This window comes from Mobula hypostoma, chromosome 15, assembly GCF_963921235.1.
Source record: "Mobula hypostoma chromosome 15, sMobHyp1.1, whole genome shotgun sequence".
NCBI classification, from domain to species: domain Eukaryota; kingdom Metazoa; phylum Chordata; class Chondrichthyes; order Myliobatiformes; family Myliobatidae; genus Mobula; species Mobula hypostoma.
In genome coordinates, this window is record NC_086111.1 from 13,153,749 (window position 1) to 13,174,523 (window position 20,775).

Sequence of the window (20,775 nt, forward strand, 5' to 3'; positions counted from 1 at the left end):
ATATGTTGGAAATGGAAACAACGTATTCAGTGCTTTCGTGGCTATCTCAGGATATTTAGCCTTGACTTTGATCCAGAATGCCGGCAGAAATGTTATGTCAAACATACTTTTCAGCCCACCGTCAATTGCAAGCTCGAGGAGTTGATATTCTTCCCGCGCTGACATGGATGACACGTGGGTAATGACCTCGCGTGAGTTCAAGCTCAATAGTGGGCGTGACAGGGAATGAGGAAAGGTGCAGCTGACTCATGTTGTTTCCTCGCGGACCGGTAGCACATGCTTTGTGGCCCGACACTGGTCCGCGGCCCGGTGGTTGGGGACCGCTGTAATATAACACTCCCTATCAGCCTACCACCGTCCCTCAGTGTAATACAACACTCCCCCTCAGCCTACCGTCCTCCCTCAGTGTAAAACAACACTCTCCATCAGCATACGGTCGTCCCTCAGTGTAAAACAACACTCTCCATCAGCATACCGCCGTCCCTCACTGTAATACAGCACTCCCCATCAGCCTACCGTCCTCCCTCAGTATAATACAACACTCCTCACCAGCCTACCATCCTCCCTCAGTGTAATACAACACTCCCCATCAGCCTACCGTCCTCCCCCAGTGTAATACAACACTCCCCCTCAGCCTACCGTCCTCCCTCAGTGTAATACAACACTCCCCATCAGCCTACCGTCCTCCCCCAGTGTAATACAACACTCCCCCTCAGCCTACCATCCTCCCTCAGTGTAATACAACACTCCTCATCAGCCTACCGTCCTCCCTCAGTGTAATACAACACTCCCCATCAGCCTACCGTCCTCCCTAAGTATAATACAACACTCCCCCTCAGCCTACCATCGCCCCTGACTGTAATACAACACTCCCCCTCAGCCTACCATCGCCCCTGACTGTAATACAACACACCCCATCAGGATACCGTATCCCTCAGTGTAATACAATATTCCCCATCAGCATCCCGTCCTCCCTCAGTCTAATATAACAAGGGTCCCCAGCCTTCTTTGCACTGCGGACCGTCTTATTATTGACAATATTCTTGCGGACCTGCTGACCCAGGGTGTGGAGGGGGGGGAAGGGTTGCCAACGGACAAGAGTAACGGTCAAATACGTTGTGTTTACCCTGAGAAGACTACCATAACCATGAAATACTCAATTTTGTTTCTAAAAGGGTTTATCTAACGAATTTAGTATTAAACACACAGCCCATATTTTCCTCACATGAATATAGTGATGTCAATTACTGTATAAGTCACTTATAAGTCAATAGCATCATAACATTTTAAGTAACGTTTGGATATTAAACACACAGCACATATTTTCCCCGTATGAATATATAAAATCATTGCAACAGACCAGTATCGCTGTATCAGTGGGAGCCCTGGGTTTGTTTCCCTGCAACAGGACGGTGCCATCGAGGGGTGATGGGAGACAGTGATACTCCAAGGGGGTTCCTTATGTCCAGTCTATCCAACAATTTAGATTTCATCACATTCATTGCAGAGATACGTTGGAAATGGAAGCAACGTTTTCAGTGATTTCATGGCTATCTCAGGATATTTAGCCTTGACTTAGATCCAGAATACCGGTAGAGATGTTATATCAAACATACTTTTCAGCCTGCCGTCACTTGCAAGCTCAAGGAGTTGATCTTCCTCCTGCACTGACATGGAAGACGCATGCGTAATGACCTCGCGTGAGTTCAAGCTCAACAGTGGGCACAGGGAATGAGGAAAGGTGCAGCTGACTCATAACACCAAATCATATTGTTTCCTCGCGGCCTGGTAGCACATGCTTTGCGGCCCGACTCCGGTTGGTTGGGGACCGCTGTAATATAACATTCCCTATCAGCCTACCGCCGTCCCTCTGTGTAATACGACACTCCCCATCAGCCTACCATCCTCCCTCAGTGCAAAACAACACTCCCCATCAGCCTACCATTCACCCCGAGTGTAACAACACTCCCCATCAGCCTACTGTCCTCCCTCACTGCAAAACAACATTCCCCATCAGCCTACCGTCCTCTCTCACTGTAATACAACACTCACAATCAGCCTACCATCCTCCCTCACTGTAATACAACACTCCCCATCAGCCTACCATCCTCCCTCAGTGTAATACAACACTCCTCATTAGCCTACCGTCGTCTCTCAGTGTAATACAACACTCCCCATCAGCCTACCATCCTCCCTCAGTGTAATACAACACTCCCCATTAGCCTACCATTATGCCTCAGTATAATACAACACTCTCTATCATCCTACTATCCTCTCTCAGTGAAATACAATACTCCCTATCAACCTACCATCGTCCGTCAGTGCAATACAACACACCCTATCAGCCTACCGTCCTCCCTCAAGTGTAATAAAGCACTCCCCATCAGCTTACCATCCTCCCTCAGTTTAATACAACACTCACCATCAGCCAAACGTTCTCCCTCAGCGTAACACAACACTCCCCATTAGTCTACCGTCACCTCTCAGTGTAATACAGCCCTCCCCATCAGCCTACAGTCCTCCCTCACTGTAATACAACACTCCAGATCAGCCAATTCTTCCTCCCTCAGTGTAATACAACACTCCCCATCAGCCTACCTGTAATATTGATGTGACTTGGACACCACTGTAGATTGAACAACCACATTTAGTCAACAGCATTCCATTTTTACTGCTCTACATCCTGACATCATACGCACTCTGACGCTACGAATACTCACACAATACATTACATCCCTCTTCTTAAGATTCTTTTTCTTTCACAACACTGTGAATTACCAAAACAGTGCCTCTATGTATGCCCTTCTTACAGTGCAACAACCATGACATAAACTAAAAATATCTTACCTTCTTGTACTGTATTCTGCATTGCATCTTACAATATAACAGCAGTGTATTTTCTTTTACTAACAGAGACTAATAAACCTTTTATTTCACACCTTGGAACTTATGACATGTGTGACTTTGCCTCAAACTGTGTGAGACTGTATGTATGTCTAGTCTCTGTATCGAGCTGGAAGTTTAACTTGTCTCCCAGACTGTGTGTGATACAACTGTGACTATGCTTGTCCTTTATCCGTGTCAGTCTCTCGAGTGATCTCTGTGTCTGTGCGGTCTGCATCACTCTTGGTGTCGTTTATTTCCATGTCTGTATCTGTGGAAATGTCCTGTGCATCTGTACATGGAAACTCCGTCTCACCTGTCTTCAGCAGATGCTTCCTGTTCCTCCTGTAGACTCTTCCATCCGGCGTGCGAACTATGAAGGATCTTGGTTGCTGACGTCTGTTCACAACCACAGCTGGTTGCCAAGTGTCCCCTCTCTGTATTCTGACATTTTCACCTGTATGCAGATCTGGCAACTGTCTTGTATGTCTATCATAGTAGCTCTTTTGCTTTATTTGCTTCTACTTTTGCCTGTCATATACTGGAGCATTACCTTCAGGAGTCAGAAGAGTTGTGGATGTTGGCAGTTTGGTCTTCAGATGACGTCCCATCAACAGTTAGGCCGCTAGCGGAGCAAAACAGCTCAAACTTCTGGATCCATATTTTCCAGTTCTCAGAAAGATTACCTTGTAGGCTTAAACTTGACGGTGGCTGTGACTGTGACATATTTTCCGAGTCTTCTCTTCCTTTTTTTTCGCGATCCCGCTTCTGACACCATGTAATATTGAAGTGACTCGGACACCGCTGCAGATTGAACAACCACATTTATTCAACAGACTTCCATTTTGACTTCTCAGCGTCCTGATGTCATATGCACTCTGACGCTACGAATACTCACACAATACATTACACAACCATCCTCCCTCAGTCTAATACAACACTCCCCATCAGCCTACCGTCCTCCCCCAGTGTAATACAACACTCCTCATCAGCCTACCGTCCTCCCCCAGTGTAATAAAACACTCCCTATCAGCCTACCGTCCTCCCTCAGTGTAATACAACACTCCCCATCAGCCTACCGTCCACCCTCAGTGTAATACAACACTCCCCATCAGCATACCATCCTCCCTCACTGTAATACAACACTCCCCATCAGCCTACCGTCCTCCCTCAGTGTAACACAACACTCCCCATCAGCCTACCGTCCACCCTCAGTGTAATACAACACTCCCCATCAGCATACCATCCTCCCTCAGTGTAACACAACACTCCCCATCAGCCTACCGTCCACCCTCAGTGTAATACAACACTCCCCATCAGCATACCATCCTCCCTCACTGTAATACAACACTCCCCATCAGCCTACCGTCCTCCCTCAGTGTAACACAACACTCCCCATCAGCATACCATCCTCCCTCACTGTAATACAACACTCCCCATCAGCCTACCGTCCTCCCCCAGTGTAATACAACACTCCCCATCAGCCTACCATCCTCCCTCAGTTTAATAAAACACTCCCTATCAGCCTACCATCTTCCCTCAGTGTAATACAGCACTCCCAATCAGCCTATCATACACCCTCAGTGTAATACAACACTCCCCATCAGCGTACCATCCTCCCTCACTGTACTACAATACTCCCCGTCCTCCTACCCTCCTCCCTCAGTGTAATAAAACACTCCCCATCAGCCTACCGTCCTCCCCCAGTGTAATACAACACTCCCCATCAGCGTACCATCTCACTGTACTACAATACTCCCTGTCCTCCTACCCTCCTCCCTCAGTGTAATAAAACACTCCCCATCAGCCTACCGGCCTCCCTCAGTGTTATACAGTATTCACCAATTATCAACAGCCTGTCGTACTTCACGTCAAAAATTGAGAATAATCACTGTCCAACTGCGGACTGCCATTCTGGGCTGAGAGTGGTAACAGGGCTGTTTGGTTACTGCCCACCACTGTGTGTGCTATCATCGAGCACCGCACGAAGTTCAAAAAACGATGTTTTTATTTTTTTTAAATAACCACCTCTTGCGGAACCCCAGTGACCTCTCACAGAACCCAGGTTGAGAAACCCTGATCTAAGTCCTTCTGTTACCTCTCTATTTCCTCAAAGCTACCTTCCCTCCACCTTTCTTCATATCATCTGCAATCTTTGGAATAAAGCCATTAATCCATCATCCAAATCATTGATGGATAACATTAAAAAGAATCGGTTCCAACACATGACCCCTGTGGAAGACCACTGGTCACTGGCAGCTAACAGGAAAAAGCTCCCTTTATCCTCACTCTTTGCCTCCTGCCAATCAGCCACTGCTTTATCCATGCTAGAAATGCTCTTGTAATACCATGGGCTCACAGCTTGTTAAGCAGCCTCATGTGTGGCACCTTGTCAAAGACCTTCTGAAAATCCAAGTACACAACATCCACCAATTCTCCCTTGTCTGTCCTACTTGTTATTTGTTCAAAGAATTCCAACAAATTTGTCAGGCAAGATTTTCCCTTGCTGACTTCTGCCTATTTTATCATGTGCCTCAAAGTGCCCTGAGACCTCATCCTTAATAATTGACTCCAACATCTTCCCAACCACTGAGGTCTGACTAACAGACCAATAGTTTCCTTCCCTATACCTCTGTCCCTTCTTGAAGAGTGGAGCGACATTTGCAAATTTCTAGTCTTCCAGAACCATTACAGAATCTCGTGATTCTTGAAAGATCGTTACTAATGCATCCATAATCTCTTCAGCCACCTCTTTGAGAACTCTGTGGGGTGCACCATCGTGTCCAGGTGACTTATCACCCTTCAGATCTTTCAGTTCCCCAAGAACCTTCTCTCTGGTAATGGTAACTTCACATAGTTCAATACCCCTGGCACCTGGAACTTTCATCATACCGCTAGTGTCTTCCACAATGAAGACTGATGTAAAATATTTGTTTCATCCACCATTTCCTTGCCCACTATTACTACCTCTCCAGTGTTGTTTTCCAGCGCTGATATCCACTTTTGCCTCTCTTTTACACTTTATATATCTGAAAACACTTTTGGTATCCCCTTTGATATTATTGGCTAGCTTACTTTCATATTCCATCTTTACCTTCTTAATGACTTTTTAGTTGCCTTCTTTTGGTATTTAAAAGCTTCCTAATCCTCTAATGTTCCACTAATTTTTGCTCTATTATATGCCCTCTCTCTGGCTTTTATGTTGGCTTTGATTTCCCTTGTTAGCCACGGTTGTGTCATCTTTCCTGTAGGATACTTTTTCCTCTTTGGGATGTATATGTCCTGCGCCTTTCAAATTACTTCCAGAAATTCCTGTTATTGCTTTTCTGCTGTCATCCCTGCCAGTCTTCTTTCAATCAATTCTGGACAACTCCTCTCTCATGTCTCTGTAATTCCCTTTACTCCACTGTAATATTGAAACATTTGATTTTAGCTTCTCCTGAAATTTCAGGGTGAATCTGATCAAATTACCCCAAAAGGTTCTTTTACCTTAAGTGCGTTAATCAATTCTGATTCATTACACAACACCCAACAGAATAGCTGATCACCTAGTGGGCTCAACCATGAGCTCCTCTAAAAAGCCATCTCATAGGCATTCTAGAAATTCCCCGTCCTGTAATCCAGCACCAACCTGATTTTCCCAAGCTACCAGCATAGTGAAGTCCCCCAGGACTATTCTAACATTGCCCTTTTGGCATGCATTTTCTATTTTCTGTTGTAGTTTGTAGATTACATCCTTACTGCCGCTGGAGGGGAATCTGTATATAACACCCATCAAGGTCTTCTTATCCTTGCAGCTCCTTAACTCTATCCACAATGATTCAACACCTTCCAACCCTATGTCACCTTTATCTAATCATTTGATTTCATTTTTACCAGAAGAGCATTTCCTCCTCCTCTGCCTTCCTGTCCTTTGGATACAATGTGAACCCTTTGACATTAAGCTACCAGCAATAATCTTCTTTAAGCCATGATTCAGTGATGCCTACAACATCATACGTGCCAGTTTGTAACTGTGGTACAAGTTCATCTACCTTATTCTGTATACTGCACACATTCAAATATTACATCTTCAGTCCTGTATTCAACCTTTTTGATTTTGTCTGCCTTTTACATTGCAACTGATTCTATTGACTGTAATTTTGCCCTATCAACAGCCTCTCCTCCCTGCACCTTGCCTCTGTTTGTAAACCAGCTACCTCATCTTCTGCACTATCATCCACCTTTCATATGATCCTTCTTGCATTGAAATATACACAGCTCAGGACACTAGTCGCAACAAGCCTAACCTTTTGATTCCTAATTTTGTTTGAGGTCTGCCTCCACAACGTCTCCATTAACTGTTCTGGGACTCTGGTTCCCATCTCCCTGCAACTCTAGTTTAAACCCCACTGTGCAGCATTAACAAACCTTCCTGCTAGGATATTAGTCCCCCTCCAGTTCAGGTGTAAACGATCTCTTCTGTACTGGTCCCATCTTCCCTGGAAAAGAAACCAATGATCCAATGATCTTATGCCCTCCCTCCTACACCAACTCCTTAGCCACGTATTAAACTGTATAATCTTCCTAGCTCTGGCCTCACTAGCGTGTGGCATGTGTAGCAAACCTGAGATCACAACCTTGGAGGTACTGCCTTTTAACTTAGCACTCTGTGCAAAACCTCATCACTCATCCTACCCATGTCATTGGTTCCTACATGGACTACGACTTCTGGCTGTTCTCCCTCCCACATATGAATGCTGAGGACTCTGCTTGAGATGTCCTGGGCCCTGGCAGCTGGGAGGCAACATACCATCTCCTTGTTGCCCACAGAATCTCCTGTGCATTCCCCTAACTAACAAATCTCCTCTCACCACAGTGTCCCTTTTCTCCCCTCTTCCCTTCTGAGTCACAGAGCCGACGCAGTGCCAGAGACCTGAGTCCACTGTTCGGTTAACCCCCCCACAACAGTATCTAAAGTGATATACCTGTTGTTGAGAGAATGGCCACAGGGGTACTCTGCACTGGCTCCTTAACCCTTTTCCTCTTCCTGACTGTCACTCAGGCTCCTGTGTCCCACGCCTTGGGTGTAACCACCTCTCTATATGTCCTATCTATCTTCCCTTCAGCCTCCCGAATGACCTAGAGTTCATCTAGTTCCAGCTCTAATTCCTTAATGTGGTTTATTAGAATCTGCAGCTGGATGCACTTCCTGCAGTTGTAATCGTCAGAGACACTGGAGGACTCCCTGCCTTCCCACATTCCACAAAAGAAGCATTCAACTATCCTGCCTGGCCTCTCTATTGTCTGAGCTGAGCAGATAGAAAGAAGGAAAGGAGAAAGAAACTTACCCTTGTGTCATGGTCCGGTCAGTTAACTACTCATTTCAGTTAATTTCCTTTTCCCTGTGTTCCAGCGGGCTCCTTGATTAGGGCACCTGATCCTCATTCGAACCGGCAGCATAAAAACTCCAGCTTACAGCTACTCGGGGCTGGTCCGTCACCGTAGCCAGGGCAATGATGAATGTTCCGAGCCGCCAAGAATAAGGAACCGTCTTCCAAGCTGCCAAGAATAAGGAACCGTCTTCCAAGCCGCCAAGAATAAGGGACCGTCTTCATGAGCTTCTCCGTGTCAAGATTCGCATTGTCTGTTGTTGTTTGTTTTTGTCATCTCGTGTCCAGCTGAGTGTTGCCGGCCATTTTGCCACTGCTCAGAGCTGAGATTCGAGTGGTCTGTCGTTGTTTTGTCTTGAAGGCTCCAAGTCCCAGTCCAAGTCAAGGCTCCGAGTCCCAGTCCAAGTCAAGGCTCCGAGTCCCAGTCCAAGTCAAGGCTCCGAGTCCCAGTCCAAGTCAAGGCTACGAGTCTCAGTCCAAGTCAAGGCTATGAGTCTCAGTCCAAGTCAAGGCACCGTGTCCAGTCCAAGTCAAGGCTCCGAGTCTCAGTCCAAGTCAAGGCACCGTGTCCAGTCCAAGTCAAGGCTACGAGTCCCAGTCCAAGTCAAGGCTCCGTGTCCAGTCCAAGTCAAGGCACCGTGTCCAGTCCAAGTCAAGGCTACGAGTCCCAGTCCAAGTCAAGGCTATGAGTCTCAGTCCAAGTCAAGGCACCGTGTCCAGTCCAAGTCAAGGCTACGAGTCCCAGTCCAAGTCAAGGCTCCGTGTCCAGTCCAAGTCAAGGCTTCGTGTCCAGCTCATGTCCAAGTCCATTCCCGTCTCAAGTCTCTGTGCCTGTGTGCTGCACTTGGGTCCGCTTCCTCCGCTTCCAGTCGCTGCGCATTGCAACACCTTGAGCTTTTCTTTTTTTTGATTTCTCTGTGTGAAGCCTCAAAGAGCTAAAGCTCCAAGATCACCACTCTGACTAAGTCCAGTCAGATGATGGTCACTGCACTTGCCCCTGCCTTCCTTTAGTTTGCTCCTGCTAATCAATCCAAAGCGCCAATCGGTTGCTGGTCAGAGATCTATTATGCTGCAGTGACCACTGCTCCCTTTTCTACTCGGGCAGTAGACCTGAGTGAAATCACCTCCTCTCAAAACTTCCAATGTCCGGATTGGTCGCTGGTCAAAGCTCTATTATGCTGCTGTGACCCACCGTTCTTTTTTCTACTCGGGCATTTGACCTGAGTGAAATCACCTCCTCTTAAAACTTCTGACTGGTCGCTAGCCAAAGATCTATTATAAAAAGAGATGGAGTGCTAAATTGGTCAAGTTCACCTTGTCCAGCCCATTTTGTGCATTATTTGAACAGAGTATACCATGTGACTGTTTATGGTTTCATTCCTCATTATCCCTGAGACCTTCTTCAACCCTTCAACCTCCAGGCGTCTCTAATTCTATCTTCCTGTACATTTGCAACACAGGGTGACACAGTGGCATAACTGGCAGAACTGCATTCTCACAGCATCGGGGACCCAGGTTCAAGGCTGTCTGGGTGGAGTTTGCATCCATCTCCTATGACCAAGTGAATTTCTGGGTGCTGCAGTTTCCACCCATATCCCAAAGACACGCAGGTTGCTGGTTTAATGGTTCACATTAATGTGTAGCTGGGCGGTGGAATCTGGGGAGAGTTGACGGCAATTAAAAAAAATTAAAGTAGCATTAGTGTAAATGGTCATTGATGCTATCATGAAATCAGTGGGCCAAAGGATCTTTCCTTTCTGTATGGCTACACTGTAATACATACACACGTACAAAGATATTCTCAGGGTTTTCTTTGTCTCTATGACAATTTTCATCTCTCTGTCACTGGTGACTATATCCTTGCTTAAGTTCCTCAGTTCCCTTTGTACCCTCCTTTCCCTTTAATATACTCCTTGGTCTATCTCTTTATTCTGCCCTGATTTCTTTTTGGTTTCACTTTTAGCTTGAAAGCACTTCTGAGAAACACCAGCGCACTTTTACAATACAGATATATCATTGTGCTCTCCTTGCTCTTACCTATTCTCTACCTCATCACACCCAGCAGAGTCCCTGGGCAGCAAGGAGCAGCAGTAACCATGGTTAATCTCCTCATCCTGAGAGTCAGATGTGACAACGTAGTTGAGATCAGCTGCTAATGCTGACCAGGATTTGAAACTGGTAATCAGCAGTTAGTATAACTCCCATTCATGTACATTTTGATGACAAAAAAAGAACAGTGTCCATATGGTCAGCTCGTACGTCACAGTAGACTCCACACTGTCAGACCAGGACAACACCAGTAATGGTGGATCGGAACACAGTCATGACCTATAAACCTCACCGACTGCAATAATGCCATCAACAATCAAGGCAGCATGTACAGCGCTAAATGATCTGCTGACCAATGACTCCTTGCACTTTCCTTCACAGCAACCTATTTTAATGCCAGCTGTCAGTACAACTCTGGAATTTACCTTTTATGTAGTGGCAACATAATGTGTCTTATGCTGAGGCTTTATAAGACACTAGTCAGGCTGCACTTGGAGTATTGACAACAGTTTTGGCCCCATATCTCAGAAAGGATGCGTTGTCATTGGAGAGTCCAGAGAAGGTTCACAAGGATGAATCTGGGAATGAAGGGGTTAACATATGAAGAGCATTTGGGCCTGTACTCACTGGAATTTAGAATGCATGGGGATCTCATTGAAATTGACCAAATGTGAAAGGACTAGATAGGGTGAATGTGGACCTGATGCTTCCTATGGTGGGGGTGTGCAGAACTAGAGGGCACAGCTTCAAAATTTAGAACAGAGGTATGGAGTAGTAAATCTGTGGAATGCTCTGCCACAGACTGCGGTGGAGGCCCAAATCCGTGTGTATATTTAAGGCGGAAGTTGATAGTTTCCTGAACAGTCAGGACATCGAAGGATATGGCGAGAAGGCAGGTGTATGGGGTTGAGTGGGATCTGGGATCAGCCATGATGGGATGGTACAGCAGACTCGATGGACTGAATGGCCTAATTCTGCTCCCACATCTTATGGTCTAATATGCTGATTTGTCAGCCAACATGTTTCCTTAACCTTTAGAGAAGTTGATTGCAAGAAGAGACTGACTGGTCTGCCTGGGTCTCTTTAGGATGATGTGAAATGACATTGTTGCCAATGTCAATTCCTCGGTGTGCAAGAGTCCAAACACACAACTCAGTGCTAAGTGATACCTAAACAACAGATGGTGCATAATCTTGAACACTTCTCACTATACGTTCAACGTTTGACAGATACGTGGACAGGAAAGGTTCAGAGGGATACGGTTCAAATGCAGGCAAATGGGAGTAGCTCAGCTGGACAACTTGGTCAGCACGGAGGAGTTGGGTCATAGAAACATAGAAACATAGAAAATAGGTGCAGGAGTAGGCCATTCAGCCCTTCGAGCCTGCTCCGCCATTCAGTATGATCATGGCTTATCATCCAACTCAGAACCCTGTACCAGGCTTCCCCCCCATACCCCCTGATCCCTTTAGCCACAAGGGCCATATCTAACTCCCTCTTAAATATAGCCAATGAACTGGCCTCAACTGTTTCCTGTGGCAGTGAATTCCACAGATTCACCACTCTCTGTGTGAAGAAGTTTTCCCTCATCTCGGTCCTAAAAGGCTTCCCCTTTATCCTCAATCTGTGACCCCTCGTTCTGGACTTCCCCAACATCGGGAACAATCTTCCTGCATCTAGCCTGTCCAATCCCAATAGGATTTTATATGTTTCAATAAGATCCCCCCTCAATCTTCTAAATTCCAACGAGTATAAGCCTAGTCGATCCAGTCTTTCATCATATGAAAGTCCTGCCATCCCAGGAATCAATCTGGTGAACCTTCTTTGTACTCCCTCTATGGCAAGGATGTCTTTCCTCATATCAGGGGACCAAAACTGCACACAATACTCCAGGTGTGGTCTCACCAAGGCCTTGTACAACTGCAGTAGTACCTCCCTGCTCCTGTACTCGAATCCTCTCGCTATAAATGCCAGCATACCATTCGCCTTTTTCACCGCCTGCTGTACCTGCATGCCCACTTTCAATGACTGGTGTATAATGACACCCAGGTCTCGTTGCACCTCCCCTTTTCCTAATCGGCCACCATTCAAATAATAATCTGTTTTCCTGTTTTTGCCACCAAAGTGGATAACCTCATATTTATCCACATTAATTTGCATCTGCCATGAATTTGCCCACTCACCTAACCTATCCAAGTCACCCTGCATCCTCTTAGCATCCTCCTCACAACTAACACTGCCGCCCAGCTTTGTGTCATCCGCAAACTTGGAGATGCTGCATTTAATTCCCTCATCTAAGTCATTAATATATATTGTAAACAACTGGGGTCCCAGCACTGAGCCTTGCAGTACCCCACTAGTCACTGCCTGCCATTCTGAAAAGATCCTGTTTATTCCCACTCTTTGCTTCCTGTCTGCCAACCAATTCTCTATCCACATCAATACCTTACCCCCAATACCGTGTGCTTTCAGTTTGCACACTAATCTCCTGTGTGGGACCTTGTCAAAAGCCTTTTGAAAATCCAAATATACCACATCCACTGGTTCTCCCCATCCACTCTACTAGTTACATCCTCAAAAAATTCTATGAGATTCGTCAGACATGATTTTCCTTCAACAAATCCATGCTGACTTTGTCCGATGATTTCACTGCTTTCCAAATGTGCTGCTATCACATCTTTGATAACTGACTCTAGCATTTTCTCCACCACTGATGTCAGGCTAACCAGTCTATAATTCCCCGGTTTCTCTCTCCCTCCTTTTTTAAAAAGTGGGGTTACATTAGCCACCCTCCAATCCTCAGGAGCCTTTAATCCCTTCAATTTATCTAACACCACTTCCCTACTAACATGTATTTCCCTTATTTCCTCCATCTCACTGGACCCTCGGTCCCCTACTGTTTCCGGAAGATTATTTATGTCCTCCTTAGTGAAGACAGAACCAAAGTAGTTATTCAATTGGTCTGCCATGTCCTTGCTTCCCATAATCAATTCACCTGTTTCTGTCTGTAGGGGACCTACATTTGTCTTAACCAATCTTTTTCTTTTCACATATCTATGAAAGCTTTTACAGTCAGTTTTTATGTTCCCTTCCAGTTTTCTCTCGTAATCTTTTTTCCCCTTCCTAATTAAGCCCTTTGTCCTCCTCTGCTGAACTCTGAATTTCTCCCAGTCCTCAGGTGAGCTGCTTTTTCTGGCTAATTTGTATGCCGCTTTGGAATTGATACTATCCCTAATTTCCCTTGTCAGCCACGGGTGCACTACCTTCCTTGATTTATTCTTTTGCCAAACTGGGATGAACAATTGTTGTAGTTCATCCATGCGATCTTCATAAGATCTGTTTCTATGACTGACCAGAGAGAGGCTGCTGTGAACACAGGGTTCCAGATTGGGCAGTGTTCCAACACTTACCTTCAGTTGCACTGAAATGCATATTAACCAAAATATTTCTGAGTGACATTTGAGAGTGTACAAGTGGAAAAAGACACATTGTTCAGTCTTCTGTTTCACAAAGCATTTGGCAACAATTCACCATGTTGGGAAATAACTGTAGGGACACTGTCACATACACAGCAAACAACACAAACACACAACATGAAGGCAGCAAATAGCATATGCCAAATGCCAGCATCACTCTGGGGACCGGATGGGAATCTGCTTTTTCTGAATTGGTCTCCTCCTCTTTGCTCCCTCAAGAATGAATGTGAAGATGAACACAAATCACAGTCCGTCAGTAGTGGACTGGTTAGTAAACCTCCTGGTCTTCTTTCTTATATATTTGTACCTGAGACTCTTGCTGCCTCGCTCTACCACGTTCCACATGTTGGACGACCTGCGTTGGATGGATTGTCCTATCAAGAGCCCAGATTCAGTGTTTCAAATGCACCTTCATTCAACACCTCTCTCCCGATCCTTACCCTTCCTGTGACACAGATCAACAAGCACCAGCGACATTCTGATTCCTAAACACGTGTCGAAATCCTCATCTGTGCTTATGGGGTAGCTCATTTAGTTATGGTGAGCACTAACTTCCATGGTGCCAGAAGCAACTACGGGGGTACTACCAGGCACCTCCATTCTGCCTGTTGTCTTCCTTCTAGATTCAGAAGCTCTGCCACAGAGGATGGGCAACTCAGCACAGCAGGAACTAAATCTTCATGGTCTGTGTGGGTTGGCCACTCACTGTAAGGGCAAGGACTTTGATGCCTTATTTGGACTACGGAAAGGTGGGGTGGGGAAGGAAGGCTGGGATGACGGTCTATTGAATTACCTTGCCCCACGAAGCTATCAGCTCCTATCAAGAAGTTAGTAAAGTGGCCTGCTCCTTCGTTCCCTGTCTCCCACACCACACTGAGACAAGACCTCTTACAGCACCAAAGACAGAGAAATTACAGCCGAAAGTTGAATGTCAAACATGCAACGAATATTCAACTTCTGGACTTACATCAGATGTTCCTGCTTTTGCATCAAAGTATAAAACGTCTCGTTCCTAAAAAAAATATAAGAATAAATAAAAAAAAGGCTTCAGATTAGTGTGTCCTTGACCAGTAGCCAATATTCAATTTGGCAACGGTTCTACAGATCAGATGCTTTTCCCTGCGGTGGCTGCATCTTCTGGTATGGTTCACCATTCTGTCAGACCTCTCTAACTCAACTTTGCCTTGTGATCAATCTTTCTCAGAGTCACAAACTAGTCTAAATTCCTCTTCTGTTGGTCACTCCATCCTGAATGTTTAAACTGATTGCTTTCGAAACAAAATTGCCTTTCACAGGATAATCAGCACCCTGCAACCAGAACAGCTGTAAATAGACACACGTGGGCTTGTGCTGGTATTGCCAAGGCAACTAGTGTCTTACCATTTCAAAATTACATGGATATGTCTACTTTACACTAAATCATACCTCATTTATGTTGGAACACTAGTTTTCTGCTGTTATGATTTGGCAATGTTCCAATGCATGGATTGTGCCCGATATTAATGTGTAACATTCACACATGCTTCAAGTAAACATTGCCAAATTCCCTTTTCTGGGTGTTGGAAGACCAATGCTATTCTTTAGTTATGGCCTGTTCCTTCACAGTCTCTAAGTCTAACTGCAATAATTAGGATTATTTGATATTGGTTAGTGATTGTGCAGATTAGCTTGTGCTTGCAAACTCCTGGATGATACAGCAGGATTCCTGAGTGAAAGAGTCCTGGTAGGGTTAATGTATACGTGTGAGTGTGTGTGTGGGTGTGTGTGTGTGAACAATGTTAGCGTATTAGGTTCCCTCAGCATAAACATATGACCTGACCTCTCATTAGAGATGAGGGGTAACATGTTTAGGGGCAACATGAGGGGGAACTTCTTTACTCAGAGTGGTGGCTGTGTGGAATGAGCTTCCAGCAAGAGTGGTTGAGGCAGGTTCGATGTTGTCATTTAAGGTTAAATTGGATAGATATATGGACAGGAAAGGAATGGAGGGTTATGGGCTGAGTGCAGGTTGGTGGAACTAGGTGAGAGTAAGAGTTTGGCAATGACTAGAAGGGCCGAGATGGCCTGTTTCCATGCTGTAATTGTTATATGGTTATAGTTTCCTTGGTGCATGTGTTGGGTTCCCTCAGTGTGAATGCATCAGACTTCCTGAAGTGTGTTTTTACAACTTGCCTCTGTGAGTAGATCAAGTGACAGCATTGCAACTGTTGTGAGTGTGGATTTGGGGAGTGCAAGAGGCAGGAGGGTGCACACACAGTTCGTGTTTAATTTGTGGAAAATGGTGAGTTTGAAATTATTAAATACCCTCATGAAATTCTTTAGAACCATGTGAGGAAGACAGCTTTTCAATAAAAGGTTTTAATTTAGTCAGATTCTAATAGGATAGGGTTTCTGAAGGTGCAGAGATTTGATTCAATGAACCAGCACTTCATTAAAAAAATAGTGGCATATTTATGAAGAACTGTGTGAGAATGTTAAACTCAACCAAGCAAATCTGACAGAGAAGATCAGAGTTCCTTATAGAGGACACCAGAAAAACCCTGTCTCATTATTAATTTTAACAGTAATTCAAATTAGTTTCAAAGTTCCAAACACACAAGAAAAATAGGAGTACTGTACACGGTGAATGCAGATAGGTGCCATTTTCAACCGATGTCAAAGCCAAAACACAGCAGGAAAAGCTGAATGAATGACAACTGCAAATAATCAGTAAGATACCTCGAATATTATCCCCAAGTATCCCTACACAATGCGCCCACATATAATGATCATCACCCCCAGGCATATATCAGTCATATCCACCATCTAATCATGGAAACAACACCACATAATTACCGACGCACTCACTACATAATCACCGACACACCCACCACATAATCACTGACACACTCACCACATAAACACCAACAAACCCATCACATAATCACCGACACACTCACCACATAATCACCGACACACCCACCACATAATCACCGACACACTCACCACATAATCACCGACACAACCACCACATAATCACTGTCACACCCACTACATAATCACAGACACACTCACCACATAATCACCAACAAACCCACTACATAATCACCGACACACTCACCACATAATCACCGACACACCCACCACATAATCACCGACACACTCACCACATAATCACAGACACACTCACCACATAATCACTGACACACTCACCACATAAACACCAACAAACCCATCACATAATCACCGACACACTCATCACATAATCACCAACAAACCCACTACATAATCACCGACACACTCACCACATAATCACCGACACAACCACCACATAATCACTGTCACACCCACCACATAATCACAGACACACTCACCACATAATCACTGACACACTCACCACATAAACACCAACAAACCCATCACATAATCACCGACACACTCATCACATAATCACCAAGAAACCCACTACATAATCACCGACACACTCACCACATAATCACCAACACACCCACCACATAATCACCGACACACTCACCACATAATCACCGACACACTCACCACATAATCACCAACAAACCCACTACATAATCACTGACACACTCACCACATAATCACCGACACACTCACCACATAATCACCGACACACCCACCACATAATCACAGACACACTCACCACATAATCACCAACAAACCCACTACATAATCACCGACACACTCACCACATAATCACCAACACACCCACCACATAATCACCGACACACCCACCACATAATCACCGACACACTCACCACATAATCACTGTCACACCCACCACATAATCACTGACACACTCACCACATAAACACCAACAAACCCACTACATAATCACCGACACACTCACCACATAATCACCGACACACCCACCACATAATCACCGACACACTCACCACATAATCACCGACACACTCACCACATAATCACTGTCACACCCACCACATAATCACAGACACACTCACCACATAATCACTGTTAAACTCACCACATAATCACCAACACACCCACCACATAATCACTGACACACTTACCACATAAACACCAACAAACCCATCACATAATCACTGACACATTCATCACATAATCACCAAGAAACCCACTACATAATCACCGACACACTCACCACATAATCACCAACACACCCACCACATAATCACCGACACACTCACCACATAATCACCGACACACCTACCACATAATCACTGTTAAACTCACCACATAATCACCAAAACACTCACCAGATAATCACCGTTACACTCACCACATAATCACTGCTACACTCACCACATAACCACCAACAAACGCAACACATAATCACCGACACACTCACCAGATAATCACTGTTAAACTCACCACATAATCACCAACACATTCACCAGATAATCACTGTTACACTCACCACATAATCACTGTTACACCCACCACATAATCACTAACACACTCACCACATAATCACTGACACACTCAGCACATAATCATTGACACACTCACCTCATATCACTGACACACTCACCTGTAATCACTGCAAAACTCACCACATAATCACTGATATGCCCCCATATGTTCACTGACGCACCTAAATATGTAATTGACACACCTGCCATGTAAGTACAGACACACGCAGTTTATATTCATTAATATATTCTGCATAAAGTCATTGATATAGTCATGTGTAATCACCAAAGAGTGCGTAATATAATCAGGATATCCACCATATCATTAATATATATACCATATAATTGACATAATCACTATATATCCTCCACACATACATCATGACATCCTTGATATAATAGCAAAGCATCCAGCAAAACCCATGTACATTCACAGTTGACACCATGCAACCTGTGTATTTTATTTGCAATTCACCTAAATATTCATCATGTTCTAAATAAACTAACAAGCTAATGCATCGAAAGTCTAGCTTATTGCCAGTGTGAAACTACCATCCCGAACACTGCTCAAACATCAGAGGCAGAGGAAGATGTTTCAGCCATATTTATCTTCGATAAGGACACATCTGAAATACATATGATAGGCAGGAGCTTGTAGGTGATAGATGGAACCAAGATGGATGATGAACAGCTGAACCATGCTGGGAAGAAGAGAGGTCAAGAGAGAGGCTGGAAGATAATATTGGATTAGGGTGTAACTTTCCTATGCTTGCCTGTATTTTAAATAATCACCTACATACTGTACATGTAATTGTTCAGTGAATTTTCCAGTAATTATGGTATAGCTGCTTCTGTATTTTTCTAGAAACTTCTTATTTTTCAGTTGCAAGTGTCACACCACATGAAACCTGCAATTTAATAGGTTCAATCTTCTCACTGGAATTTGCTGTTATCCCTAGTCCGGTCTGAGAAGACCATGACTATTTATTCATCCTGCCTTTTCTTTGTTTTCTCAATGTTTCTCCTTCTTTGCCTTCTTTACTCTCGTAAGGCTTAATAAAATGGCTGGAAGCAACAAGTTTGTGCCTCTTGCTTGACTTCCAAAGAATCTTTGGATCACAAAAGCATTAGGATCCAACAGTAACGAGTAGAAACAAGAGGCTGGAAATTGTTAAGGTGATAAGTGGAATAGGATAAGGAAGGAATGATGGACAGACGGAACTAGTTGGGGGAGAGGTAAGAGATAAGGAGGTGTGGTGTGTGGATGATGGGAGCTGGCAACAGGTTGGGGACAGTAATGAAACTCAGTAAAGTGGGAGGGGTGCAGTACTGCAGGGTGGGGGAGACCAGAAGAAGAGAGAAAGGAGCACAGGAAGTGCATGGTAGGAAGATTTGAACTCACTGCTAGTCTACAGTTCTCTGCCCATTAGTCAACCACCATATAGCAGACAAAGATGAGGAGGAATGAAAAAGAGGGAAAGAAGAAAGGAGGAGGGGAGGAAGAATAGGATCAACCGAGGAGATGAAGTTAGGAAAGTGCCTGATGGATATTGAATAATACTGTCCTTGCCCAGCTAATATTTGGTTAAAGGTAGCGTAGAAGGCTGCACAAGGTTATGGAAATCTAGAATTTAACAAATCCTCCCAAATACTTTATATTTTATTGTCGCCAAACAATCGGTACTAGAACATACAATCATCACAGCGATATTTGATTCTGCGCTTCACACTCCCTGGTTTACAAATATTAAATATTAAAAATATTAAAAATAGTTAAAATTAGTAAATATTTAAAATTTTAAATTATAAATCATAAATAGAAAATAGAAAAATGGGAAGTAAGGTAGTGCAAAAAAACTGAGAGGCAGGTCGGATATTTGGAGGGTATGACCCAGATCTGGGTCAGGATCCATTCAGCAGTCTTATCACAGTTGGAAAGAAGCTGTTCCCAAATCTGGCCGTACGAGTCTTCGAGCTCCTGAACCTTCTCCCGGAGGTAAGAGGGACGAAAAGTGTGTTGAAATAAAGTCAAACGAAATTGTCAAAACTGGGTTTGCAAATTTAATTTATTCAAAGAGGTAAGAGTTGTGGAACTAAGGTGAATAGGTGATTTGAGGCTAGAAAACAGCAATAGTCCAGATGAGTGATCTTCGGGTTCATACAGCTTCCTCCAGATCTCAGGTCCCTCCAACTATACCCAGACAAATACTTTCTGGGAATGTATGAATTGTGTTTGATGTTTGTAGATGGTATGTGGCAGCAATTCAAAAAGTGAAAGAATGCAACAGCATCTAATAGTTTCCATGCAGATTATTGAAGATTAAAAATATTTACATTCAATGCACTCTTTAGACATCCTATCACATAGGCACAGAGGACAGTCCTGTATTGAGCTGGGTTTTAGAAGAGCTTTTGTTGCCCAATACAGGAATGATGTTTTATCAGACATTTAAGTGCAGATTGCTTTGAAGTGGACTTTATTTTGTGAATGTTTTAGATACTTTAAACATTGTGTGCCACACTGAACAATGTAGAGAAACAAAACAAGGACAGTTTACTGTCCTTTTGCACCGATCTACAGCAGTAATC

At 44.3% G+C, this 20,775-nt stretch overlaps 1 protein-coding gene across 5 annotated transcripts in view; it reads right to left on the bottom strand.

The window, feature by feature from the left end:
* Window positions 1–20,775, bottom strand: part of cacna2d2a (calcium channel, voltage-dependent, alpha 2/delta subunit 2a) — a 1,072,053-nt gene that overhangs the window by 422,404 nt on the left and 628,874 nt on the right. For 4 of the 5 annotated variants that reach the window (XM_063067753.1, XM_063067751.1, XM_063067750.1 and 1 more), the window contains exon 5: window positions 14,748–14,792. The exons of the other annotated variant lie outside the window; for it this stretch is intronic. In XM_063067753.1, the coding sequence (XP_062923823.1) occupies window positions 14,748–14,792 (45 nt within the window). The remainder of the gene's footprint in view (window positions 1–14,747; window positions 14,793–20,775) is intronic. 5 annotated transcript variants of the gene reach the window in all.